Source organism: Canis lupus, chromosome 3 (genome assembly GCF_048164855.1).
Source record: "Canis lupus baileyi chromosome 3, mCanLup2.hap1, whole genome shotgun sequence".
Taxonomy (NCBI): Eukaryota; Metazoa; Chordata; class Mammalia; order Carnivora; family Canidae; genus Canis; species Canis lupus.
This window is the reverse complement of record NC_132840.1, coordinates 21,281,331-21,308,822: the sequence shown is the minus strand read 5'-3', so window position 1 is coordinate 21,308,822 and position 27,492 is coordinate 21,281,331. Positions and strand designations below refer to the sequence as shown.

The 27,492-nt window shown below is 51.1% G+C and overlaps 1 protein-coding gene and 1 long non-coding RNA gene across 2 annotated transcripts in view; one reads left to right on the top strand and one right to left on the bottom strand.

The window, feature by feature from the left end:
• CRISPLD2 (cysteine rich secretory protein LCCL domain containing 2) overlaps positions 1–27,492 on the bottom strand; it is a 64,876-nt gene that overhangs the window by 11,024 nt on the left and 26,360 nt on the right. Inside the window, exons 6-14 of the mRNA XM_072819487.1 lie at positions 25,588–25,688; positions 20,268–20,411; positions 18,667–18,727; positions 15,808–15,874; positions 15,228–15,358; positions 13,387–13,430; positions 11,419–11,491; positions 9,205–9,280; positions 2,284–2,417 (exon numbers count right to left, since the gene is read on the bottom strand). Of these exons, the coding sequence (XP_072675588.1) occupies positions 2,284–2,417; positions 9,205–9,280; positions 11,419–11,491; positions 13,387–13,430; positions 15,228–15,358; positions 15,808–15,874; positions 18,667–18,727; positions 20,268–20,411; positions 25,588–25,688 (831 nt within the window). The remainder of the gene's footprint in view (positions 1–2,283; positions 2,418–9,204; positions 9,281–11,418; positions 11,492–13,386; positions 13,431–15,227; positions 15,359–15,807; positions 15,875–18,666; positions 18,728–20,267; positions 20,412–25,587; positions 25,689–27,492) is intronic.
• LOC140629989 (uncharacterized) lies at positions 8,387–12,801 on the top strand. Its single transcript, XR_012027775.1, has 3 exons — positions 8,387–8,526; positions 9,908–10,010; positions 12,664–12,801. It is a non-coding gene; the product is annotated as an uncharacterized lncRNA (long non-coding RNA).

Below are 27,492 nucleotides of genomic sequence, written 5' to 3'. Positions count from 1 at the left end.
TGAATAGTGCGGCGGGCATCGGCCCCCTCTGGGCCTGGGAAAGCCTGCCTGGAAGATATTTATGATGATAGTGGCGATTTGGGCGGGTCCCTCGGGAAGAGAGAAAGAACGATTGGGCCTGGGGGGGAGGGAGTGACAATGGGAAAGAAGCCACTTTGGGGACCCATCTCAGTCCCCAGCTCTCCCCAGACACCCACCTCTGGGGGCTGCACACTGAGCCGTGTGGCAGCCCTCAGGGAGCCGCTGCGATGTCCTCAGGGAGGAGCCAGGCAGCGAGTACGGAGGCCAAGCTGCTCGGCATGACCGGTTCCTCTTCAGGGGTATAGAGAGCTCAGAGGAGGGGGGTCCTGGGACTTCTTTCCAGCCTGGCCGGGAAATTCCACCTCATCAGCTGCCTCATTTCCCTCCCATTAAATCAATGGAATTTCCTTTCATTAAGCTTTTCCCAAAGTTGCCCATGCTGCAGGAGAAGACACAGAAGTGTTGGCTGCAGCGTCGGGGCCCAAGGCAGAGTTCCTGTGTGGGCCCCTGGGGCGGGGGATCTGCACGCCGTCCTGAGACTCCCAGGCAGCCCGGGAGGATGGGGGGCCACGGGAGCCTAGGCTTCCAGGGGCCTGGCACATTTTGTGTTCTTGATTTTACACTCTTTTTTGAAAGAAGGCCCCTCAAATATAAAATCTCAGCACTCCATTCTTCTATGGGCTCAACTGTGTCCCCCCTTGGCCCATTCCTATGGCTAAGTCCCAACCTCCAGTGCCTCAGAATGTGCCCCTATTTGGAGTGCATCTTTCAAGGGATAATGAAGTTAAAAATGAGGTGACAAAGGTGAACCTTGATCCAATCTGATTGGTGTCCTTAGAAGAGGAGAGCAGGACACAGATGCACACAGAGAGAGGACCATGTCAGGATATAGGGAGAAGGTGGCCATCTCCACACCCAGGAGGGAGGACTCAGGAGGAAGTCCCCCCTACTCTATCCCCGGCCCACGCCTTGATCTGGGACTTCCAGCCTCCAGCACCTCGAGGAAATGAATGTCTATGGTATAAGCCCCCTGTTGTCTGGGTACCTCGCCCCAGCAGCCCTACAAACAAATATACTCCCAATGGGGATCTGCCCCCAGGGAAGATGAGTCATCAGTCCCATTTCACGGATACAGGAACTGAAGCTCAGGAAAGGCTGGTGCCTCGTGTGAGGTCATGGGGGTCTCAAGAGGAGACCCTGGGCGTGGAGTCTGGATTCCTGGGCTGCAAGGCTGTGACATGCTTCCATGGACAACTGAGGGACACATGTGAGGCTGAGCAGCATGTGCCAGAAAATGGATTGGCAGCCTGAAGTGGTACTGGGACCCCTTCTGAAGAACATTCTGGAAAGGCATACCCAAAGCCTTAGACTTTCTCTTCGTCTTTGATCTGAGAATGTCACTTCCAAGGATTTCAGGAAACAAGCATGACAGTTTCAGACAGTCCTTTGTGAGGATGGTCATCATGGTGACAATTGCCCCCCGCCTGCCCCAGGGTGGAGGAGTGCTGAACTGCCCAACCAGGAAGCGAGGTGTGGTACGCTCACTGGATGCAACGACGTGGGGTCACCAGCAGTGACACGGGGCGTGGGTTTTAGGAGCAGCCTAGAGAATCTGTTCTGTGAAAATACAGAGTAATAAACTCTCCTCTACCAAGGGCCTGTTGCTCTCAGGTACCAAACAGCCACTGGATTAATCTTCCAGTGACTCTGTGAGGCCGAGACCACTGTTGACCCCATATCACAGGAGAGAACAGTGAGGTGCAAGGAAATCAATGGCTGGCTCGTGGTCACCGAGCTGGTGAGAAGCAGAGCCTGGTCTGTTGGACTCAGACCCTCTGCCCTTACTCCTGTGACGAATGTAACTATACTACCATGTTGCAAATGAGAACCATCGTGTCAACATAGTTTGATCCTATTTGTTTCACACTCATACAGGCAGAGAAAGGGCCAGAGGGAGACGCACCAAAAATCTCACAGCAACTCCCCCAGGTGATCGGCTATGGATGATTGTTTTGTTTTTCTCTGGGCTTATTGGATGCTTCTAAATTGTCTACAATAACATGTTGTCATAGAAAAACATTCTTATCTTTAAAACAGAAAAGAAGAGAAAAGAACAGGCTCGTCTTGGATATTCTGGTGAGAATGAGTGCAAGCCTACCTGAGTTTTACTCTCAGGGTCAAGGTCATTGGCTTTCCTCCCAGGGGCCCCAGGGGCACCCGTGGCAGGCCTTGGGTGTCAAGAGCCAGAGAACGCAGCCCTACCTTTCAGACTGGATTCCATTCCTGAGTGAGCCCACGTAAGTCTTCTTTTTGTCCACAGGCATCACGTCCACGTAGCCCCCGCTCTCGTTCCTGATGACTCCTGCATGCACGGCCGTCTTGCAGATGCTTGAACTCTAAAAGCGCGAGAAGAGCTATGATCAACGTCAAGGATGTTGTGCTCTCAGGCAAGACCCTGCCACTGCCAACCAGTACTTGGTGGCCTGGTTGGGGAAGGGGCATTGATCAAGTTACCCCTAGGAAATACCCATCACCACCTTGATTTCTCAGGGGTCTCTCCAGAGAAACCTGGCACCATTCATTCATGCACTCATTCCTTCATTCAGCAAGTATTTTCTGAGTGCCTACTATGTGCCAGGCACTGTGCTAGATGCAGGGAAACCCAGCAGGGAACAAAATAAAGACTCTGCCTTCATGCAGTTGAGGGAGCCTGACAAGCAAACAAACAAGCAAGCAACTCTGCCTGTGAAGAAAAAACCAGCTCATGAGATAAAATGACTGGGTGGAGGCACTCTCTTAAACAGTTCATCAGGGAAGACCGCTCTTGGTGTGACTTTTGAGCTTATATCTGGATGACAAAAAAGAATTGGCCGCAGCCTAGAAACAGGCTGTGCAAAGGTCCTGGGGTAAGAGTGAACTTGTCATGTCCCAGGAACAGAAAGACAGCCAGGGTGGTTGGAATACAGAGAGTCAGGTGGAGTGTGGCAAGACAGGAGGGAGAGGTGAACAGAGCCCATCATGTGGGGCCGTGAGGACCACAAGGATTTTAGGCTCATTCTAGGGGCCAAGGGAGCCACTGCCTTTGAAGTAGAGGCAGGATGTGCTGTTTTCCAAGATTATGGGGTAATTGAATTTCTGGATAATAAACCCGTCCTTGAGTTAAACTTTCATTTAGGGTCTTTAATTATCCAGGAGGAAAATGATCCTCAGGATGAAATGTCTGGGACTAATTAATCAAGATTTCTCAAACTGGGGAGATTCATTCAGGGGTGGGGTGGCTGGTTCTTGGTCCCCCTGACCTGCTGAATCAGAATCGCCCCCAACTAGGGCCAGGTGATGTGAGACACACTCAAGGTGAAGAACCACATCGGTACATTGTCCTGCCACTTCCATGATCCTGTCATCCATCCTGGGGTAAAATCCAGCCCTGGCCTTGGCAGTGGGCGTGAGTCTTCACTGCAACCCAGAGCCACCTGCCGCATCTTCACTCGGTGACAGTGCCCGGCCCCCCATTCCCCACCCCACTGGATTCTGCTGCTGTGGGGGAAGCCTGAACTTCAGCATTTTAATTACACACTGGTCAGGTGGTTCTCACGAGTGGCCAGGGCTGCATACAAGGGCTGAGCCGATCCATCTGTGGGGCCACCAGCCTCCTTCCCAGTAGACCTAATGCCTAACTCCGAGCCTCTTCAGTGCCAGGCCCTGGGCTGACTGCCTCTGCCTCGTGATCTCATTTCATCTTCCAATAGGATGGGTGAGTACCGCTATTCCCATTTTACAGGCCGGGAAGCATGGGGTTTGTAAGATTCAAGAACTTGGCCAGGGTCATGCAGAATGTGGCTTAGCAGAGATTCTGGTTGAGCAAAGTCTATGCTTCTGTGGTCAGCAGAGTACTGGCCTCCAACGGTGTCCACATCCCCGTCTCCGGAGCCTGGGACCGTGTGAGCTCAGGTGGCCAAAGGGCGCCACAGAGGTGACTGAGTCAAGCGAGGAGTTTGTGAGGAGTCATTACAAGGGTCCTTCCAGGAGGGGGGTACAGGGAGCAGAGTCAGAGAAACCTCATACCACACCGCTGGCTTTGCCGATGGAGGGGGTGCCACGAGCAGGGGCTGTGGGCGGCCTCTGGAAAGTGGGGAAGACAGGAAAACACAGGTTCTCCTGGAAGCTCCAGAAGGAACGCAGCTCTGCCGACAGCTTGACCTGAGCTCGGGGAGGCCTGTGTTGGGTTTCTGACCTCCAGACTGTGGGACAGTAAGGAGGTAGTGTTTTAGGCCATGAGGTTCCTAAGTCTGTGGACATTTATTCCAGCAGCCCTAAGACACCAACACAGCTTCTAATCACTGTCTTATTACAAACATGTTCCACGGATGAGGTCCCTTAAAGTTTGATGACTTCCAAATATCCAGAAAACAGAGTCACCAGGAGGGTGGCCCCAGTGACATCCGATAACGTGTTCACCCAGGCTGATGGAGCGAGCTGCTCAGTCCAGCTCAGCAACCTGTCAACTTGAAGACGGAAAGTCAGGCCGATGTCTACAGGGCAGGAGGACTGACTCTAGTCCCTGCCTTCATTCATGACCGAGTGACCTGTGGCCATGGCCGTGGCCATGACTGGGGGCTTTACCCGCAGACTCCGTGTGTGTCGAGGGTAGATGGGGGAGGATGCTAGGATGCTTCGTGCCATACATGTGCCACGCAGGGAGTGGAGGTGAGGCCACTGCTGGCCGTGCCCCCAGTGTGCAAACACCACCAGGTGATGGTCACTCGGCAGGAGGGTGGGTCTGGGCTTGGCTGTCTTCTCAAGGCCACCTGTCGACGCAGTGCCTGGGACCCAGGAACCCCCTGGGGCGTGACTCAGGTTCCAACCACTGGTTAGCCCAGCCGGCACCTCCTTCTTGAAGAGAGTAGGCTGGTGCAGAAGAACCCTGTATGATTCTACTTACACGGGGCATCAGAAGTGGCCAAGTGCAGACACAGAACGTAGAATGGAGTTCGTACCCTAAACCGCCCTTTGAATAGGACAAGCAGCCCATGAGCAGGTTCCTAACACCAGACGTGAGTGAACGGATTCAAGTGGGCTCTTTGAAAATCCAGATTTGAAATCTCACGCGTGGCTGCTCTGAACCTGCAGCCTGTTGGGAGCCCCGGGCAGCCCCTCTTAGGGACCCCTGTCCAGGCTGTGGGCTCCTGCCCCCTCCTTGGAACCAGGTCCTGCCCGAGAAGCCGCTGGTTTTGCATACGAAGAATAAGGCTCTCAGCAGCAGAGGCCACCCGGCCTGTTCCCAGGGATGCCGAGGGCTGTGGAAAGGGCAGAGCCCGAGAGCCCAAGCGAGCATTCGCACCAACGACGTGGGAGTGCTCACCCCTGTGACGAGGTGAGGAACCGAAGGCCACGGCCGATCCTGCCCTGACACATCTTTGCTTCTCTGATAAATAAACGGACGAGGGCAGGTTCCTTAGCAAAGCAGGCTCCGGGGATCTGGGAGGCCCCAGGGGTGCAGGCAGTGCTCTGGGGGCCCGTAGGGTGGGCAGGACCCTGATGCTAGCGCCGAATGAGGGCGACCCCTCAGGCCCAGGGAAGCGGGGACAGTCAGTTGCCTTGTCTGCACGAGGAAGCCTTCTTAACGATCATCTCAGAAAAACGATCCGTAGGTTTCCAGTTCTGCAAAGGCTGTGCGGTGCCCGAGGATCAGGAGGCAGGGCCTCCGGGGCGCTCTAACGCCGCGCGCATGCAGACGTGCAGGTTGTCCCCGTGCGTGGGCCGAACTGGCAGTCCTCCGGCCTCTCGGCTGCTGCTCATTCCACCAACCGAGCGGCCACTTCCACGGCAGTGCCAGGAGGGCCTCGATCCCACCTCGCGCAGGCCCTTCCTGGGGAGGCGCATCCTCTGAACTAAACGCTGCCGGAAGGTGGGGTGCTCTGGTTTTGCGCCCTCTGTGACTGTCCTTTGCCTCCGGTCCCCAGAGGAATTCTGGACACCAGTGGCACAGAAAGTTTTCTGTGATAACATCAGCGGTGAGTATGAACACCACCCAGCCAGCCAGATCTTTCTCACGAGATAGGCACAGCTATCGTCCGTTATCAACACACACCTCTTCACGCAACCACAACGTTGGGCAAACCCGTGTCTTCCCCTTCCTCTCCCTTCCTCAGAGGTGTCTCCCCTCATGAGGCAAGCTTCTATAGATACAGGTTGTCCACTTTCTCTCCTCAGGGCCCGAGTAACACGAACATCTACATGCTTATTAACTGCTGCCATCACCACAAATGTGGTCTCAGTGAGGCTGGAACCCATCCTGCCTCTACCACTTACCAGCTAGGTGGCCTTGAATGACCTGCTTTAACCCCGAGAGCCCCTATTTTGTTGATATAAAGGGGGGATCATCATAGGTAACACTTAGGAGCATTTACCAAGGCAGGCCCTGTTCTATGAGTTTCCCTGTGCAGTGATGGAGAAATCTCTCAATAATCCTGCAAGGTAGGTATTATTGTCCTCTCTTAACAGAGGAGTGGAAAGAGGTTCAAGGAGGTTAAATGACTTGCCCCAAATCACTCAGCTGGCAAACAGCTGAGCCAGGACTGCCCTCCATAGCCAGCAAGCTGCCCATTACTCCTCATGGGACCAGGAAGAGTCTAAGAGGACTATGTGGAAGATGCAATGAGCTCAGGGGTTGAATGCAGGCTCGCTGCAGGCAGCACTCAGTAGATGTTAGTAAATAAGATAACTGGGCACCACCATAATCATCACTGTCACCGTCACCATTATTGAAAACACTCAAGGGACTGTCGTCCCGGACCAGCAGCATCAGCATCGTCTGGGAACTTGTCAGAAATGCAGATTCTCTGGCTCTCCTCCAGACTCACTGAGTCAGAAATGCTGGGGTGGGGCCCAGAAATCTGTTTGAACAAGCCCTCTGGGGGATTCTGATGTATGCCCAAGTGTGAGAACTTATCCAGCAGCCGAAGGAGACAGGGAAGAGAGATAAGAAAACTGAGGCTCGGAGTAGGAGAAAGGCTCATCCACCATCTCGCAACCAGGTCTTAAATTTGCATCTGTGACCAAGACTTTGCTCTTTGGGCTACACCCTGCTGCTGTTCCTGTAGGCAGCTCACCACGGAGGGAAGGGGCTGCCAAGTAATGCACTATGGGTGAGCAGGAGGAATGGTGGCTCTATTAGGCCCTTCGAAGATCTGGAGACAACTCTCCCAAAATAAATCTCTTAGCTAAACAGACACTTTCCAAAAGACATCGTCATTTCCCAGAATACAGAGTGACCTAGAAACCAAGGCCAGGAAAGAACCTCTGAGATGGACAGACCTCCTTTCCTTCTCTCCTTACTCCTCCCCTCGCCTCTCCCTGTCTCCCCTCTCTTTCTCTTTCTTTCTCCCTTCCTTCTTTTATTTTCTGAAGAGCTTAATATTTAAACATTGATTAATGTAGCATCTTTATTTATTCCTTCAACAGACATTAACTGAACAATCATTATGTGCCAAGCCCTGCGGTGAGCACTGTGGTTCTAAAAGCTCAAAACCCTAGTGAACAAGTTAAAGACTACATACAGGTCTTCACTCACGTGCCCATTCACATCAGTGTAATTATGAATGCAGGCACATTTAAACAAAGCAGAGTACAGTAGGGAAATAAAAGAACCTGAAGCAAGACATAACCTCACAGCATCTCATCGTGGCTCTGTATTAGCTATGTGATTTGGAAGCAGGTTATTCTAAGCCTCGCTTTATTTTCTTATAAGATAGGGACAATAATACCTAGAAATGGTGTTTTTAAAGAACCTAAAACATAGTAAAAGATAGTTTTATATTTTTGTTAATTTTCATCAATTTCTCCTTGTGTTTCTAACCTTTTAAAAAAACTTTATATGTTTAGCTGCTATGTTGTTTGGTGCATACAGATTTGATCTCTTATCTTCATAAATTATACCATTTGTGCTACTGCGCAATGAATTGTGTTGTCCTATTCAGTATGCTTAGCCCTAAATTCCACTTTTCAGATAGCAATATTGTCACGCCTGCTTTATTCTCTGTATTTCACTAGAATCATTTGGCCTATCCCTTTATTTTTAAGTCCTTAAAATCAAAGTCTCCATCTTTAATAGCAGGCTTTGGGTCAAACATTTGGTATAACAATTGATAGACATTATTTTACTTCATTAAAATTTTAAAACTCAATTTCGGCTGAATGGCTTCTGAGAAGAAAAAAATTCATTTAAAAAAGGAGAGAAAAAAGATGAGGGGAAAAAAAAGGTAGTCATGAAGGTTGCTTTGACTTTAAAGAACTTGGTGACCTCATATTTATAGGAATTTGGAACAAATGAAGCAGAGGGAGGCAGATTGTGGTGGTGGGTGGGAGAGAACAATTAATATGAAGATGGAAAAGAGTTGAGTAAAAATGTTAGCTGGGGATGAGTGATGCTGAACTAATCATGAAATGTTAGGCCTCAAAAATTCCTTGGACTTGAAAGGCCCAGCTGGCTAATTCTACAGAGAGGTAAGCAACTTGGCAAGAACATCACACAGCCTGGTGCACATGGCTATGACCACATTCCCATCTTTGGGACACCATGTCCCTCAACGCTGGGCAACTGGAAAGAACAGACTATATTCTGGAAGATTCACTCAGAAAAATCAAGCTAAAGCTTCCTTGTTAAAGTTAGTAAGAAAATGTGGAAGAATGGACTCCAGTGTAATAAGAGTGGTTATGAACAAGTAGTAAATTAGTCTAATTTGTAGCACCTTCCATGTGCTTTTAGCTAAGTGAAGATATAGCCAAAAAGAAGTGCAGTGAGTAGAGTGGACCAGTTCTATAAATGCAGCAGAGAGCTGGAAAGATTATTAAATATCTGGGGAAATGATATATGTGATATGTGAAAGCCTTCATATTAAAAATGCACATGAATGGGGAAGCAGGATTCAATGTACCAAATTCTGAAAACACTTTCATAACATGAGGTTCACCTGCATCCGCATTCATAAGCATACATAAGTGGAAGTACTAATACCACTATAAATGGGGAAACTAGGGTAGGGTTGCAGAAATAAATGATCTAAATTTAGCTAGAAGCACAGGAATGAGATCTCAGGTTTCTGGTATCCAGGCCTTGGAACGTGGTTTCTAAGGTCTTAGCATGCTTTGAGAGGTGGTCATGGAAAATGCTGGCATACTCACATCTGCATAGATGTTAGTTCCAAACACAGGAGCCCAGTAGGATGGCTCGTCTTTGCAGTGTGCTGGGCAATGAACTCTGGAAAATAAGAAACATTTGTATGATGGTTATGATCATTAGAAAACAAAAGTTCTCAAGAAGCAGCTAGCCTTCCCTATTTGAATTTCAAGATTAACTTCTTACATGGGAAAGGAGACAACCATACAGTTTACTCTTTCAAAAAAAAAATATACCTCTCCCACCCTAGCAGTGGTAGATATTTTCCCTCTTTGTAAACAGTGCATACAGAATTTTTAAATTCCATATGAGACATGCAAAAATAAGGTGAAAAAGAATAAATATGTAAGAAAGGTGAATATGGGATTGGGAGAGGTTGAACCTTCCGTTTGTGGGTGTTGGCCAATTCATATTATGGGTACCTCATAATCAGAGAGATTATAATCAATAGACTTTTTTTAAAGGCCACTTCCCTGGGTGAGGGCGGAAAGGGCGGAGGGCCCTCACCTCAGTGAGTCAGACTATTCCAGGGAAGGGGCACTGATAACCTAAGGCGGAAGAGGTTAGATCACCACTGGGTCAGTCACCACGTCCCTGTTAAAGGCATAGGGGATGAGGAGAATACCTCAAACTGGAAATGGGTGGGTCCTAGGTGGTACAAAAGATTCAAATCAGTAAAAAGCATGAATTTAAGAAAAGGTTTTTTAGCTTTTATCTGCAATAGTACACCATGTTGCTGGAACCCAGAGACCAAGAAACCAAGATGGTGGCTGGAAACCATCTGGCCCCACAACAGACAAGATTCTGGCAGGTAAGAGAGCCAGGCAAAGGCATTGGGAAGTTAAAATAGTCTGGGGGGAAGGGGGGCAGGTGTGAGGGCAGGTGGGAGGAGAGAAGGAAGATGTATGTGAGATTTTAAAAAAGAAAAAAGAAATTGGGGAAGAAAATTCTTTCCTACTTTTTCTAGAATGGCAGGTGAGAAACCTGTGTTTTGTAAGCTTGCACTAGATCAAGATCTTTGTTCTTTTATGTTTTATGAAATAATTTCCTTCTGCTTCTCTTGAATATTTGGGTTAACTATTTAATACTTAATAAAAAGTTGATTGAATATTCCAAGGGGATCAGCATGGTGGTGATGTTGGTGGTAGAAGCCAATGAGAAAGCTCCAGGGGGATCATGAGCAGCAGAGGGGAGGAGGGGGGGGTTCCCCACCCAGTGTCTTCTCCATCACCAGCACCCTCCCAGGGCTCTTCCCTGCACACACCTTGAGGGTGTCTACATGTTAGTTTTAAGGTGAGTCTTTTGGAAAGTCCATAGGCCTAGGGGCCCAGGAGATGGATTCGTAGCTTCCAAGAGGACTACCAGGTACTTCAGAGGCCAATATTACCAAAGGTTACTTTACGTCACCATTCATCATCCTCCAAAAACCAGCCAATTAAGGTGTGGGTAAACACATGTAAAACCTATTCCTTGGACGAATTGTGTTCCGTGCACAGAATAGAACCCCACATAGCAACACGACAGAGGGAACAGCTGACATGCTCGCAGCACAGATGAATCTCAAAAGTATTATGCAGAGTGAAAGAAGCCAGACACAGAAGTCTACATATTATGATGGTGCTGTTTGTGTGAAATGCTAGAAAAGGCAAAATTATAATGCCAGAAAGGAGACCAGTGGCTGGCAGACACATGGGTGTGAGGTGGAGGGAGAGGGGGATGAGAAGGGACGTTCTGGAATGATGAACACATTCTCCAGCTTGACTGTGGAGGTGGCGACACGATTGGGTACATTTGTCAAGACTCATAGAATTGCATACTTAACAATGGCTGGATTTTAGTGTGTGCAAGTTATACCCCAGAAAAGCTGGGGTATAATGAGCTGGTTCTAAAATGACCCATAGAAGATGTCACAGATGAAGCACAAGGATCAAGGAACTGATTGAAAGCAGACAGATGACAGCCTGGAGTTCCTAATAAGGTGACGTCCTGCAATTCTATCCCACAGCCAGGGTTGGGAACTGTGGTCTCAGGGAGGAGTCCAGCGGGTCTGTAACTCAGCATGAAGAAGTCGGTTTTCTGGGTGTCTGCACCAAAGGGACACACCTAGAACGCAGTTGTGCTTCATTTCATGAGATGACCTCCCGCCCCTCCCCCACAACTCAGCATGATGCCTCCTCTCAGCCCCTGTATTTGCTAAACCAGATGCCAGTGGGCCTTACCTCGGGCAGTGGGTCCCCGCCTTCTCAAACGGGCAGAGCTGAGCAACCGTGGTATAACAGTCCAGGTCCTGCACTGGGGACAGGAACATGATGGGAAATGGTGAGGTTGTTGGCAAGCTGGGGTCTCAGGCTGCCAGCCTGTGAAACAGCCCATTGGACAAGCAGGTCCTGGGGGCTCACTGGGTCCTCGAACAGAGGTGGGACAAGAAGCCAGCAGGTGCTGAGTCTTGGCACTGACCGGCACCTCATCTTGGGCCCCTCAAGGGATGAGATGCCCTGTGGCCTGAGTGTGTCTACGGTTCAGGAGTGTTATCACCCCCTATAGTTTCTCCATGGGACCAATGATACCTTTTGTCTGCTTTTCTATTTTGAAGCTCTCCCCTACCCCATCCTCATGGCAGGTATTATTCTAATTACACAGAGGAGAAAAACAGAGGCCCAAAGGCCAGAGACCATCCTGGGTCCACATAGGGCATGGTGGGAGGGCAGGTTTCCGATTCCTGGTCTAGAGCTCATCCTCAAGGTCACAGAGGTCTGAAAGTGGCTCTAATACTGGCTGCCTGTGGTCTCTGAGAGCATGTCGTCAGCTAGTCCAGGGCTCGGCAAACTTTTCCTAAAGGACCAGAGGCTAAGTATTTCTGGCTTTGAGGCCCTGTGGACTATGTAGCAACCACTCAACACTGCTGGAGGAGCAGAAACCAGCTATAGCAGACGTGTAAATGAATGGGTGTGATGTGTGCCAATAAAACTTTATTTACAAAGACAGATGGCAGGCAGGATTTGCCCTGAGGGTGGTAGTTTGCCAACCCCTGGTCCAGCCTACATTTGTGGGTAGCAATCCAACAAAGGGGACCGGTTCTATATGCCACAGGTTGCTATACCATGAAAGGCAGGGGAGGTCATTAAAATTAGGTTTAGAACACCATTTAAAGGCACAGAAGCATCTTCCTGATACATTATTATTTAGGGGAAAAAAATCATGTTACCAAATTTATGTAATTCCATTGCAATTTTTAAAAGTGTATCAGTGTATTACCAGCGCACATACTCAATCATGGGAAAATAAATTATAAAAGTACTTCCAAAATGTTCACAAATGTTATCTCTAGAATATGGGCCAAACATTTTTTAATGCTTCTTCATATTTTTAAATTATCTGGAATAAATAGGCATTATTTTTGTAATAAGGAAAAAAACTACCGTATGTTTTTATAAAATCATCTAACCAGATCTTTGTGCATCCAGGGCTATGACGACAAGAACTGCTTTCCCAAAGGAAAGGAAGGGTTGGCAGGCCAGCTTCCTGAGGAAGGGCCCCTGCATCTCCGCTTGCCTGAGACTATTCTGGTCCAGTGCCCAGTCTGTGCAACTATAACGCACAGCTCCCCTTCTGCTTATGGCATGCTCTCCCAGGGATGCACCCCACCCTGCTGAATGAACGTACCCTAGACAATAAAAAAATACATAGGCAATTTAAACTATAGGTAATATGAAAAGCTGGGCCAGAGATGGCAAACATGTGCCACATACTTCCTTGCGTTTTCCTCTGGTCCTCATGGCAGACAATACTGGTCTATCAAGCCCTATTTTCTAATGAGCTCAGAATGCGGCTTCAGCACCCTTCTCAACACAGGGCTCCAGTTGCTACTGTGGACCAGCAGGAACGGACTACCTCCTATCAGGTGCTTTACACCCAGGCATTAGCATTTCTGCAGCACTCAGCTGGGAACCTCAGGCCCACATTTCTGGGGTAGCAATTTAGGGCCAATGTCAAGTTCAGATATGTTTAGAAACTGGTTAAAGAATTGACCTCATCAGGAGCCTCCTTTCAAATGCCTTTTTAAGGGCTGAGAACAGCAGTGTTAACAGGCATCAAATACAATCAATAGCTAAGGAGAATGACATCTCCAGGAAAACCCAAGATAACCTGTGTATTACAGTTCCATAAAAACAGACTGGCCAGCTTACCTTTTACTTTTGACACCACGAATGAGCTGGAAGGCTTGTATTTGCTAGAAAAGAAAACAGGAGGTAAATGCAAACAGAATCGTTTCTAAAAGTCCAAGATTGCTCCTGCATTTATTTTATTTTCAGCCTCAACTTTATATTTTCCTACTTGTTTCTCATCAGCCTTAGGGAAGGCTCAAAGCCCTTAGAACATTCCAGAGTAGGGCTCACCCTTAGAACATTCCAGAGCGGGGCTCGTTAAACTTCTCTGTGCCAAGAACCCCTCCGGCAGCCTTGGGAAGCCTATGGACCTCTTCACAGAAAAGTGACTTTAAAATGTGTATGATAAATTTACAAGATTAACAGAGAATCAGTTACTCATGACATTGTTACAGAGGTATTAAAACGACTCTGCATTCCAGTGAATGCATTAAAAACACAATGGAGAGGCGAGTCTTCTAACCGCTGTTGTCTCAGGGTAATGATGGCAGAGACCGTGTTTTCAGATGGCCGCAACAACCAGATTTGTCCCAGTGAGAGGGTTGCTGGCCCTGCTAATGCTACTGTGGTTTGGGGCCAACGTTCATACCAGCAGGAAATACTACATTTCAATTAGAGGTTAGAGAAAATAAAGCTTTGATTTGCTTTGTGTCGCTGTTTGCAGACTCCCTAAAATGTGAAGAACTCTGTTCCAGATGCAAAGTTGGCAGTTGGGAGGGCCCAGAAGCAGCTCTGTGACAAGCGTGCTGGGCCACGTGGGGCCCAAACCTGGTGCCCCTGCTGAGCCTCGTGTGGCCAGCATTAGGTCACTGGGCCTCCGAGAATATGTTGCTTCCGTTTAGACTTCCTTGCTCTTGTGTTTACACAACCCCTGAGTCCCTAGCTAAGACGAAGAGGGAATTTTGCAAGACCTCTTGAAGAACCAGGCCTTTGAAAGGGGAATGACTCATGTGGTTTTTGAAATGTCCTGAGTGGAACTCCTTGGAACACACACAGGGGCTTTGGTCACTGTGGTCCTTGCTGCAGACCCTGGGAAGGGCACTGACACGGGGAAGCTTGCTTGATGCAATGCACCATGGCCCAGGGCTGCAGGAAGCTGGGACAGGGTCCCCAGTGTCCCTGCTGGGCCAGACACTAAATCCTGCATGGGGAGGGGGCTCCCGGGCATGAGGAGGGGTGCATTCTGAGGGCTCTGGGTGACAGATCTTTCCTGGCGACTGTGGAAGAACTTTATCATTTTAAAGATTGGCTGGCTGTACCTCTGTGGACTAGCTGGGTGTCAGCCTGTCAGCCCTGGGTTCTACCATGGCTCTCTTTGACCAGCGAGGTACTGACACCCAGAAGGGACGAAGAAACTGGCCCAAGGTCACAGAGCAGAGGAAGGATAGAGCCAGTCTGTTTGGCCACTGTTGGGTTCCATGCTCCCAGTTACTTTATGTCTCTATGGACAGACCACGATGTGGCCTCCCCCACCACTCCCCAGAAAGTCAGGATAGGGAGGACAGCCTGTCCTGCAGCCTCTGCAGGCCTTATCTGAAAAACAGTATCTTGCAAAAAAAAAGTAAATACATTTTAAAAATGAAAAGCCTCATTCTCTAGAAAGAAAAGATGCTAATCAGGAAGAAACCTATAAACTCAAGAAGGGGTCAAAACTCAGCCAAATTAAACACAGAAAAACCCACTTGGGGGAAAGACGGTAATTTGCCTATGGGGTGATTTTTGAGCTACATGGTTAAGTTTATCTTTATAGTTTTTTTTCCCCCTGCTTCGTTATACTGTTCGGTGCTTTTCGAAATTTCGACAATGTTTTCATAACCCATGGGGGAAAATGTTTTAAGGAATCCTGATCACAGAATAGTTACCTCAAAGACTCCACACCATGTCTCTCAGATCTGACGAAGAAGGGGACCTTCCCGTTCCTGGTGACATCCACCAGGCCACCTTTGCTGTCCAGGATTCCGTAGTGAATGGCGGCCCGGCATATGCTGGATGACTGGGGGCAAGAACGGGGCACCATAAGTCCATCTGAATTGGCCTTTGTCCAGGCTTCTTAGAAATATCCAGGATGTTTGTCCTCAACCCACAAAAAGCTGAAACGTCAGGCCAGAGCTCGCCCCACTTCTGACCTTCCTTTCCCTAGAACACGTCTTTGTTCCTGGAGTAGCTTATCTTAGAAAACTCATCCGAGGTGCTTTACAAACTAAGAACAGTGACAAACAGCCCTTTCTCCCCATCCAGTGGAGCACATTAATGCTAGGTCTAGAATGGAGACGGACTTTCATGAGGGTCAGCCCCCGTTCCCCAAAGTGGCTTTACTAGTCCGTGATCCCAGAGATATGTGCGGATCAGCTCTCAGGCTGAGGGGTGGAAAGGAAATCTCATCGTGAGGAACCACCAACCTCCTTTACAAACACACGGTGGGAGTCCACACAGGACACTTACACTTTCATAGAAGAGAGTCCCAAAAACTTTTGCCTTGCTCTCCAGGCAGCCTGCGGGGCACTGATACCTAATGGAAAAGAAAGGAGATGACTTTCACAGGTGAACGTGTTGATGGAATCTCGCCAAGAACTTATCTGGGTTTGTCTCCTACAAAAGCTTTACTATTATATCAGAGAGAAGCTTCGGTGATACACAATTTACTGTTTCCAAGCGAGTCACAACTTCCCTAGGCTGGAGCTCATAGTCCCACGAGCACCATTCTAGATTCAATCTGACCTTCTTATCACGTGTTTGAGATTCGTGTTGAAGGCAGAGACGCAAATAGGACAATTCACAGAAGAGAGACATGTGGCTTTAACTTTAAAGGCACCAAAAAAAAACAAAAAAACAAAAAAACAAAAAAAACCCCAAAATCCTGAACTATCAGTCATCAAAGAAGGTACTAATTGAAAGGAGATGCCTCTCTCAGGTGTCAAATTGCAAGGTTTTTTTTAATAGAATAAAATTCAATGATAATGCTCATGCCCATGAAAATGCATAAATTAAGCTTTCTGGAAAGCCTTAAAAATTCATATCCTCCAATTCTTGAACTTTCCTTGTAAGTGTATAACCCAAGGTAGAAGTCAGAAAGACCCACATATTATTCCAAGTGTTTATAATAATGAAAAACTAGAAATAAGCCAGCACTGTCAAAGCAATGGCCAAACATATGTTTGTGTGGTCGTACGTTAGAGTATGATGCATCTGCTAGAAATGAAGTCTTTGAAAAATATTTGACTTTGGAAAATCTTAAATGAAAACAGTAATGCACAAGATGCATAAGCAGCGGTAATCTCACGGGGGCACAGAAAACAGACGAGAAGGGACTACATCAAATTGCTAAGAATATCAAGAAGATGCTGGGACATTTGGGTTTTTTTTTTGCTTTAAACTTCTTTGTTGGGATCCCTGGGTGGCGCAGCGGTTTGGCGCCTGCCTTTGGCCCAGGGCGCGATCCTGGAGACCCGGGATCGAATCCCACATCGGGCTCCCGGTGCATGGAGCCTGCTTCTCCCTCTGCCTGTGTCTCTGCCTCTCTCTCTCTCTGTCTCTGTGACTATCATAAATAAATAAAAATTAAAAAAAAAAAATAAACTTCTTTGTTGTTGTTTTTCCTGAATTTTCCTGAATTACTTACAATAAACAAGAATATCTTTTAGATCAGAAAAGAAATGGCCCAGTAAATATTATTTTTGTCAAAGCATCAGGTGATGGGATCCCTTTAAGGAGACAGACTGTGGATGCACTTGTGTTTGCAGGTGGGAGAGTTATAGTTCTTGATTGGAGGCCTCAAATAGTCTATGTGTGGATGGACGCCCACCTTCTCGCTGCTTGCAGAGGGTCCCACCTACCGACTCTGGAACTTTCTCAATGCCACCTGATGGATGGTCTCCAAACCTTATAATTTTTTCGCATTGACTACTCAGGCATGTTGCTCTCATAATGAGCTTGCAGTATAGAAAGGCACATCATCGCAAAGGGACATCTCAGCATTCTGAAAACCCCAGCCCCATGCGAATGTGCCCTAACGCCATGCACAGGGACAGTTAAACCACCACCCCTCATGGCCACATGTTGCTCATCTCACCAACAAACTGACTGCTTTTACTTTTGCAGTACTTGCTGGCCAGCTGCTCTTGGGCTGCACGAGCCCTTGAGCGACCTCATCCTGGGTTGTTCAAAGTTGACTTCCTGACACTCCTGCCAAAGTCCAAGGGAAGCTTCTCCTGGCAAACAAAATCCCAAATCCCCATTGTATATAGCAGGATCTGCTACCTTCTCTTTTTAGCATATGCGCTAAATACCACAATTCACCTTTAGATGAATGGTTGCCAGACTCTGGAGGAAGAGGAGTAAGTACCACTCTACCACTGACATGGTTTTCCAACCATGAGCCCGAGGTTCTGCGTGAGGCCACTGCACCTGTTGGCCATTTGCTGCCAGAAAGAGTGGCCTAGCAGCTGCACTGCCAAAACCAAACCCATCCTTCTTGGCAAACATTCTTCAACATCTGAATGGACAATACTGACTCCATCAGTTAGATGAATTCATTCAACTACCAGGGGAATAAATACACTGACAGTTCTTCCTTCAGTGGAGACTCACAGACCGCAGTCCTGCTGGATCTGTCAGTGGCCAACAGTGCCAACTCACACGTGCCCTCCCACGGCCCCCTCCCTGACCTCCCTGGCACAGAACCCTGGGTTGCCTTGTGACCCCCTTTACACACACAGGTGGAATGGAGCCCCAACCGTGCAAGATCTCCATGTCTACAGCACATCTGCTACTTGCACATCCACAGTCTGGGGACTCTTTTCAGGCCAATAACCTAGAGCATCCATGATTCAGGCCTCTCCTCCCCATTAGGGATGAAACACTTAACTGGGATATATGTCCAGGTGGGAGGAGACCCAGGGCTTAGGCCAACTCCCTAGTCAAAGGTTATCAATGGGAGTGATTTTTACCCCTCAGGGAACGGTGGGAAATTTCTGGAGACATTTTGTCATCTCACCTAAAGGTGGGAGTGCTCCTGGCATCCAGTGGGGTAAGGCCAGAATGCTGCTCAGAACCCTCCAGGGCACAGAATAGCCCTGCCACAAAGAATTATCTGGCTCTAAGTGTCAGTACATCACGGTTCAGAAGCCCTGCTCTGAGTTGACAGACACAGATCATTTTCGTGTGCCAGGCTCATAATAAATGGTGGCAGTCAGAGAGACCTCCAAGACATCACGGTCAGTCTAACTTGTGAGGTGACCCATAACCCACAGCAGCCCTTCGTAGGGCTGCAGGTGTCGGCAACAAGTTCAGCCTAGACCTTACCTGTTGCACGTGGACCCTTTGCACTTGTCCTTCATCTTGGTATCACATCGGACAACTTGGGCTAGGATGAAAGTAGGATAATACACGTCATGCAAACGGAAGGATTGGTCTGAGTTAAAAGAGACCACCCCCCACACCGATGAACCTTCTGGAACATCCTGGGATCCAGGTCATAACCCGAGCGGCAGTGCTGCCCAAAGGCTGCACAGTTCAGCTGCGATGTTTGAATCCCAGGCCCACCCTTTTAGAGTAGCAGTGAGACCCTGAACACATTCCCTCCTGTCTCTGAGGTTTGGTTTCCACATTTTGAGCAGCAGGGATAAGTCCAGCAGGTGCTATTTCTGTGAGCATTAACCAAGAAAGTCAGCATAGCCTTGGAAGGGGGACTGGCACACACCAAGTGCCCCAAAGCCCTGGAAGGCTCTGGAAGTGTAGGACTTACAGGCCTTCCCCAGCCAAGATGGCTTTGGTCAAGCTTTCCTTGTTTGTTTTCTAGGGACACATCAGAATCTTGGCATAGTGTTAGAGTTGGTCCAAAAGACATATATTATTTTGTAATTTAAAAAATTTTTTTTAGAAATGGAACAATTTTAACCTCTGGACAGACAAGGGCATCAGAGTATTTTCTGGTGAAAGAAAGCTACAGAATGATGAGGTGGGCAGAAGTTCCCCGGGGAAGGACACTGGCAGGCCCGAGAGGACAGAGACTGGTCAGGCAGGGCAGGGTGGAGCAGCTGAAAAACCTAAAGAAACAGGAGCACAACCTTGGCCCTGGGGGGGGGGGGGGGGGAGGGTGCATTTTATGCTGTTTGAAGCTTAGGGGGAAACGGAGAAGCCCAGCACACAGCCCAGGCCTGTGACGTGCCCGTGAGCCCCGAACCTTCAGTAAAGGCACTACACTGGGGACACAGAGCATATGAGGGCAGAACAAAGGGAGCTGTGAGCTGAGTGAGCTGGCAGGGCAGGGCAAAGCATGATGAGGGGTGAACATAACAACATTCCACACCTGGGCACCTCCAGGAGCCTCGTGGGGAGCCCTGGGAGGCACCGTGGTGATGACCACAGAGCTGACACTGGGTGGCCCCCATTACTGCTAATGGTCCTCACAGCAACCCTGCTTGGGCCCTACTGCCCCCTTGTCTGGATGAGCAAACCAAGTCTCAGAGGCCAGTGAGGGTCCGAGTCACCAGCCGGTATGGGGCGGTGAGGGGCCACAGCTCACCAGTGCCGGCCCTGGGGAGCCACGTCCAGCTGACACCCCCAGAAGAACCCAGTTTTAGCCCAGGCCCCCCTGGGCTGGCCCCCTTGTCCTGAAAGGATAAGGTCTAATCTTAAAATACTGGCCAGGGGGGAATGCCACCCAAGCACCACCCCTGGGATGCTAGCTTTTGAAACGACTTAAAGATATCATTTTAAAAAAATACCTTAGGGCTGTGCTTTTGCAGCTACGCCCTGCCCTGTTCCCCACTGTTTGCTGACCTGGAGACCTCTCCACACAACCCCAGCATCCCTACTCCCCTCCCCGCACCCCTGCAGGAGCGCTACACGCACCCCCACCCCACCCCCGCAGCCCTGGGGCAGGGGACAGAGCCCCCACTCACTCATGTAATTCACCGCGGGCGCTTTCTTGGGCTTCGTGGGTCTGACCACCCTGGGCTGGACCCAGACGTGCTTCTCTTCAGGAATGGGAGCCACCTCCACCTCGTTCATCTCGTCTGTTTCGGGTTTGGGGCTGTAAGACTCTCCTTAATCGTGGAGAGGGCGAAAGAGATAACACAGAGGATTCAAGAAAAATGCACTTTGTGGGGAAAACAGCAACTGTGAAACTGAACTGGCTGGAGGTTCACGTTCACAAAGAGTGGGCTCAGCGGCAGCGAGAGAGTTACGCTTCGGAGCAGAGCCAGCCAGGTGGAATTCTACGGCCAAGGCCAGCGGCCGGGCAATCTGCTCGCCGTGTTTGCTTTGGACCGGGGGCAGCCGGGCAGGCCAGAGGTGCAAACCCTGCTGCTGCTGGCACCTGGGGGATCACAGTGGCTTCTTGTCCCACCTCTTCCTGCACGCCACCACCTGCCCAAGGAGGCGGCTCCAGGAGGCTGCCTCACCCTCTGACCCCAAACTGGCACCGTCTCCCCTGAGGTCCTTCTGGCCCCAGGTATTCACTAGGGGGGAGGGGAGCCTTCCTAGGTTCTGTGCCCACCGTGGTGCAGGAGACCCGAGTCGGTGTCCTTGGACCACGCTGCACCCCGCCGCAGGCACTCTCTGCTCCGTTCTGGGCCCCTGTGAGTCATTGCTCAACCAACTCAACGCCTTTCTCTGCACGGAAGCTTCACTGTCCAACGCGTACAACCAGCCAAAGACCCAACTCCAGGTTAAAAACAGAGTGACTCCATCAGGTCCTCATAGTTTTCCCAACCCCAGTATTATCACGTTCATTGACAACCCATGACCATGACCCCCAGGTTTCAAGCATGTTAATTAACCATAGATTCCATTTCTTGTAAGTATTTTCCAGTTTCCATCCTGAAAGACACCTGAGGGCACTCAACAGCACCCACCTGCAGGCCATCAGGGTACCACGCTGTAAATTGCAGCCAACGCACAGAAAAATCTTGCTATTTTTATTTGCCGGCAAGGCCTTGTCCAGCACTAACGATGCGCACCTTTGCCGGGAGAGCCCTCCCACCCTTACGGTGTGCACACCCATCCCCTAAGGGCGTCTGTGGACCAGAGCTGGAAACCCTGCCTTGGGAGCCCCTCGGGTGAAGGTGACATAGAGCGCCTCCCAAGCCTCTTCTGTGGCACCGGATTAAAATTCAAGTGCCAGCAAGTGCTCATCAACCCTATAGACTCATTCCCGCTTCTGGTTAGGAGCCACGATCTCTCAGTCTCCAAAGGTGGACCAGGTGTTTGGTGGCTATGCAAAACAAGCATCCAAATCCAGGGCAAATTCTCTGGCGCTTGTCAAGGCAGGGTCGCTCTGCATCTGTTTCACAGGCCAGTCCCCCAAGCACAAGCACCACCCCGGGTGAGGAAGGTGGGTGGGATTTAAGCAGGTAGGGAATGGCAGTCCTGAGCCCTAGGGCCGTCCTTATCAGGGTTCACAGCATGTTGCCACCACCTGCCCCTCCCACCAGCTGCAAACTCCCTGGGGCCAGGAGCCAGCCTGCCTCACTCCCCCTCACCAGACACCCGGCTCCCAGCCACAACAATTTTGTTCAACAAAATTTGCTGAATGAAGGATGAGCTAACCCTTAAAGATTTCGGTCTTTGAGTTCTTTCGGGTAAAAAATAAGAAAAAGAAAAAAGTCTTAGCTGAGTTTAAAGACATTCACGGTGAGAATTCTGACAGCACCACTTGTCACCCAAAGCTATAGGCAAAATCTCTACGAAGACACCAGGTTTGCAAACACCCCTCGGTACACATCTGATTCTGGCCTGCTCTTCCCGTCAATGTGGCTATTCAGGTTTGTGCTTCACGGAAGGCCAGAGCTATCTCTGGAATGAGCCGAGTTTTCTTCCACTGGCCTTTAGGATTTTTATACCTCATAATCGTGGCTTTATTCAGCCGAATATAGTTTGGTAAAGCAGTCTAAAGCATTTGAGGGTTCACTATTTAAGAAAATGGGCAGACAGTCCTCGCCCTCAGACACACACATGAAAAGTGGAATGCTTACCCAGAGGACAGGCTGTATTTGAGCACATCCTAATTAAGATCCTCTGTGCAGAGCAGTGCAGACCTGGGGAAATTCCATGCCCAAGTTCATGGCAAGGTTACTGTGTGCACCGTCCAGCTCCAGACCAGGGGTCTCGGGCCCCACGGCATCGCTCACATCAGCCTCCAGACTCCTACCTGGTTCTGCAGGTAGTGACAGCACTCAGAGCTAACGTTTGCTGGACACCAACTGAATGATGACTTGCTGGCTCGGCCCTTGCCTGGCGTGCTCTCCTGGCTCCCTAGGAACCCTGAGTCAGCCCCATTTCACAGACAGGAAAATCAAGGCTTGGAGAAGCTAAGCTACCTGCCCAAGCTCACACAGCTGAGTGTCAAGCTGGCCTTCCATGAAGCCCACGCCCTTGATCGCCACGTGGTTCCTGGAGGGACGGAAGCTTCTCGTATGGTCTATCTTTATCCCTGCTCTATCTCCATTATAGGTCAAGGCCTTGCCAGGCACCCTCAATCAATGCTTATTAAGTAGCTTATGCAGATAAGCTGCTTTACAGGAGACTTTCTGCATGGTTAGCTAAGAAAACTGGGATGCCTGCCAAGGGAACTTGGGTATTTTCCACCACAAATAAAAAAACAAGCACAGAGGCTTCATTGGGTGGGCAACCCAGCATCTAAGGTGTCTTTGTGTGCATTTGTTCTTTGAAAATGATCCTCTGTGGGTATGGGCAGTATATGTGTTCAGATGGCATGCAGAACACATCTGCTACATGACCCTGGAGCCCTCAGAGCGAACTGGCAGTTGTAACACCAGGTGACCAGGGTTCAAGGAGAGTCTGGGTGCAGAAGAGCACAGGTGCACTGCCTGTGTAGTCAGGGAAGGCTCCCTGGAGGAGGTGTGACACCAGAGCTGTGTTTCCAAAGGGGAGCGGGTATCTGCCAGGTTCGTGACATGGATGAGGCCCCCAGGCGGTGAAAGGGCCTACACTCCCCACCAGGTGAGGAAGGGCCCCACGCAAGGTGGTAAGTGCAGTCGTACCACCCACCCCCACTCCTCTCGGGGAGGGGGAATGGAATGGGGGTGTTTATAAAGCACTATGTGCAGGCTGCTGTGCTAGCATCTCACACCCTTCTCTCCACATCCTCCATCCAGGAAAGCTTCTACAGAGGGACTCGACTCTTACGGTCACAGATGGACAAACAGGTTCAGAGAGAGCAAGCAGTAGGCCCAAGGATGCACCTGCAGGAACCACAGAGATGAGCCCTAGCCTGAGCAGCTCTGGCTTGTGCACCTGATGGGCCCCCAAAGTAGCCCTGTGACGAGATTAGGCTTGAGTGAAGAACAGTGGAAGACGCAAAGAGAAGCCTCAATGGCCAGCCCTCTCTCTCTCTCTCTCTCTCTCTCTCTTTCTCAGTCCCCAAATCAGCACTCAGGATCTGACGGGGGACTTGCCCCCTCCTGGGCAACTGGACAGCAGCCACAGGCTCGGCCTGCCAGGGACCCGGGGAAGGGCCCAGACAGGCCCAAGGGCCAGCCTCCACCCATGGTCTTGTCCTGCACTGACCCCACTTCCAGGCAGGGAGCCTGAGGCTCAGAGAGGGGGTGGCCTGCCCGGGGCCTGCTGCTGGAATGTGGCGGGTGTGCTCTTCCTAATGCAGGTATGCCAGACTCTAGAACCCACGTGTCTCATGAACGCAGGACTCCGAGCAGGGATATTAGGGGGGTTTCACTACAGCGTGTGGAGCCCTGCCTCGAACACAGAGAAGACGGCTGGGCCAGCAGGAGGAATTCAGTTAACAGCCTCCCTGTCTCCCAGGCTCAGGGTCACACCACCCTCACACCTAAAAGCATACACGTGGGCTCCTGCCCCTGCAGAAGCACCCCTCTCTCACCCCTAGGCTACATCCCCCTCCTAGAGGGCCACCTGCTCGGGAGGCCTTCCCTGACCCCTCCAGACAACAGTGGATGCTCCTGCTATAAGCCCCATGACAGTCAGTTACTTCCCCAGGAAGACACATGTCGCTGCTTGTGCGGCAATGATCCTCCTGGATCCCAATCTTAAGAGGGTAGGGCCTTAAGTGTCAGGTCCCATGGTCATCCCCATAGATAGCACCCAGCAACATCCTGCCCACAGCAGGCGTTCAATACGTTCATACCAAATGCGGACTCTCTCCATGGAGCCTGACACCCCCCACGGAAGGCTGGTGTCATGCTCATCTTCCTGCTGGTCAGAGTGACCAAAGGGTCTGAGAACCAGGCTCGAAGTCTGCCCCTGGCCGCTCTGCTGCTCATGGATGACACACAGCCCAGGGAGCAGCACACACAGGTTTGTCACACGTCCAGACCCTCGCCCCCCACAATGGGTGGAAGTAGAGGTGAACGGCTGGCCAGGATGACAGGGTCCCTGGGCCCCGAGCAGGTCTGGGACCCCCACCCTAGCCCATCTGTTTCTGCACCCCAGAGCCCACTGGACTGATGGGGAAAGTCCCACGTGGAGAGCTGCCCTTTCCCACACGCCCCTCTCTGCTGTCACAGGGCCTGCGGGTGCAGCTACATGAACAGCGCGTCCCAAACACAAACCCCTGGCTCGTCCCTCTGGCCCCACTCTGTCCCTCCTGGCGGAGAGCCTGAGAAAATACTGAAAATCGTGAGCAGCACCTTAGGCAAGATGCGCTCCTTACAGCAGTGGGGGTAGTGGGGACACCTTGGTGGCTGACTAGAATCCAGGGGGCAGGTACCCGGCCTCTGAAAGCCAGGGATCTGCCTCAGCCAAGGGGGGAAGGCAGCATGAGCAGCGATGACAAATCGGGTGAGGCGTCAGCAAGATGCAAACAAGGGTAGAAGGAAGGAGACCGACCACCCAGGGGCAAGCCTGGCCGAGCCCGGAGGGGGTCATCTGGGACGGGCACCGTCTAGTCAAGTGCTCTGCATTTCTTGTTTGTTGTGTGTTGACGGCGAACCATGAGCCCAACTCTGGCAGGGACGTGTGTGCATCCAGCATCCGCTCCGGCGGTGGCCGTGGGAGATGCGTACGGGGAGCACGTGCCAGCACAGCCCTGTGTCCCCAGGGAGCTGGGCGCTGAGCACCCCCGGGGCCGCAGAGGGGGACACCTGCCGCTCAGGGCTGCACAGGCAGGGGGAGGGAAGGCAGAGGCGTCTTGACCTCAGTGCTCATGTTCCCGTGTGACGACAGCTCTTCCGGGACCCACAGACAGAAGGGACGGCCACCAAGGGCGGCCTGTAAGTCACTTCCTACCTCGGTAACACAGGTTGTTGTTGCAGCTGCCTCCGTAGCTGGGCGGGCACTCGGAGCAGGGCCGGCCGGTTTTGTACGGGGCTTCTCCGATCCAGTTCCCCCTGCGGACACGCCAAAAACACCGTCAGGGGGGCCACCGCCCAAGGGCCTGGGCTGTCCAGGGGAGGAAGGACGCTGTGTGCTAGGTGCGAGGAAGGGAGACAGCTGCCCAGAGTCTAGAGGATGCTAGAGGAATCCCCGTGGGGAGCTGCGACACATCCTTCCTCCCCAGCACCCTCGGCCCGTGGCGCTGCTGTGTGCACCACCTAGCCCTGCATCTCCCGTGTCCTGCCTTACAGACTGAACGCTATCGGCCACCCCTACCCCAGCCCCAATACTTTCGTGCTGGAAGCTGCTGAGATCCCTCCTTCTAAGCTGTTTCTCAATATCAGCATGTTCTAGGGAGGACCTGGTGTTTACTTAGCTCCTATCAACCGGGTCCCTCTGTCCTGCCAACACCCAGGAGGCTCCTAGAGCTCATAAAGCTTAAGTGACCTGCCCAAGGTCACACAGCACACAAGGGGAGGGGCTCAGAGCCTCTGACCACTCTGCCCTTGGGGTGGGGACCAAGGTCCCTCTGGATGTCATGGATACCATCCACCTCTCTCTCAAGTTCTCCAAGGGCTGGGTAGCAGGTGCAGAGCGGTATTCCCAAGCCCTTCTCTCAGAGCCTGGGCCTTTGGCAGCACAAACTGGAGTGACTGGGGACCCATCTCTGTGATTCCTTCTAGAAACTTCCTTCAGGGTTGACCTGGCTCACTCAGGAAGGAGAGCCAGAGCCCCGTTGCTAAGCCAAGCCTGGCCCCGGCCTCCCTCAGCCGAGCTGTCCAGAACGACTCCCCGGGCTGCACTCCGGCCCTGCCAGCACGCCACCCCAGCGCTGCCCTCAGCCCTGACCCTCTGTCTCCTTCTCTGTAACAAGGGTGACAGCAGGTCAGGTGGTGAGGGGGTGAGGTGTGGCGGCCCTCGGACCAGGGCCTATGAAGAGGGCCGCGTGCTCTGTGAGCGTTTGCTGAACCAACAAGCTTGTCTGATGGCTGTCCAGGGAGTCGGGGGCCCTGTGGGTGCTGGCTGCAAGCTCTGGTGCCCAGGTCAGCGTCCTGCATGGCCAGGCCCTCAGACTCCTGAGGAAAGAGGCCATGGATGCCACGGAGTACCACACAGCAATCAGGATGGCCCAGTGAACAGGCAATACAGCACACAAACCTCGAACACACAGTGGTGAGCAGGACGTGCTGAGCAGAGCAGGACAGACGTGGCTGGTCGGTTCACGTGAGGGTCCAAACCAGGCACACTGACCAGCGGGGAGAGATGTGGAATGGTGGCCCCTGTGGGGGACATCCCAGGCCCCTGGAGACATGCTCCATCTTGAGCTGGGTGGTAGTTACCTGGGTATACATGCGTCCCACGGACTGACTGTGTGTCTCCCCACCACCTGTAATTCCTACGTTGAAGCCCTAACCCCCAGGGTGGCTGTGTGTGGAGGTGGAGCTTCCCAGGAGGTAAGTGAGGTGAAATGAGGCCACAGGGAAAGGCCCTGATGCAGCAGGATCGGTGTCCCTAGAAGAGGAGACACCGGGGAGCCCCCCGGCCTCCCTGCCTCCCTCTGCGTGCACACCCTGAAGAAATGCCATGTGGGGATGCAGCGAGGAAGAGGAGCGCCAGCGCCCGGCCCCGCCGTGCCTCCCCCCGGGACACGCAGCCCCTGGCCCTTGGTCACGGCCACCAGCGCCGGCTAGCCCATGCACACGCACGCTTGAGACCAGTGTGTATCCTACGTGTTCTTCTTCTTTCCAAGAAAGCAGTTGGGCACTGGGAAGGGCAGAAGGCGGCTTCTCATAGGATCTTCATGTGTATTTTTTCTCT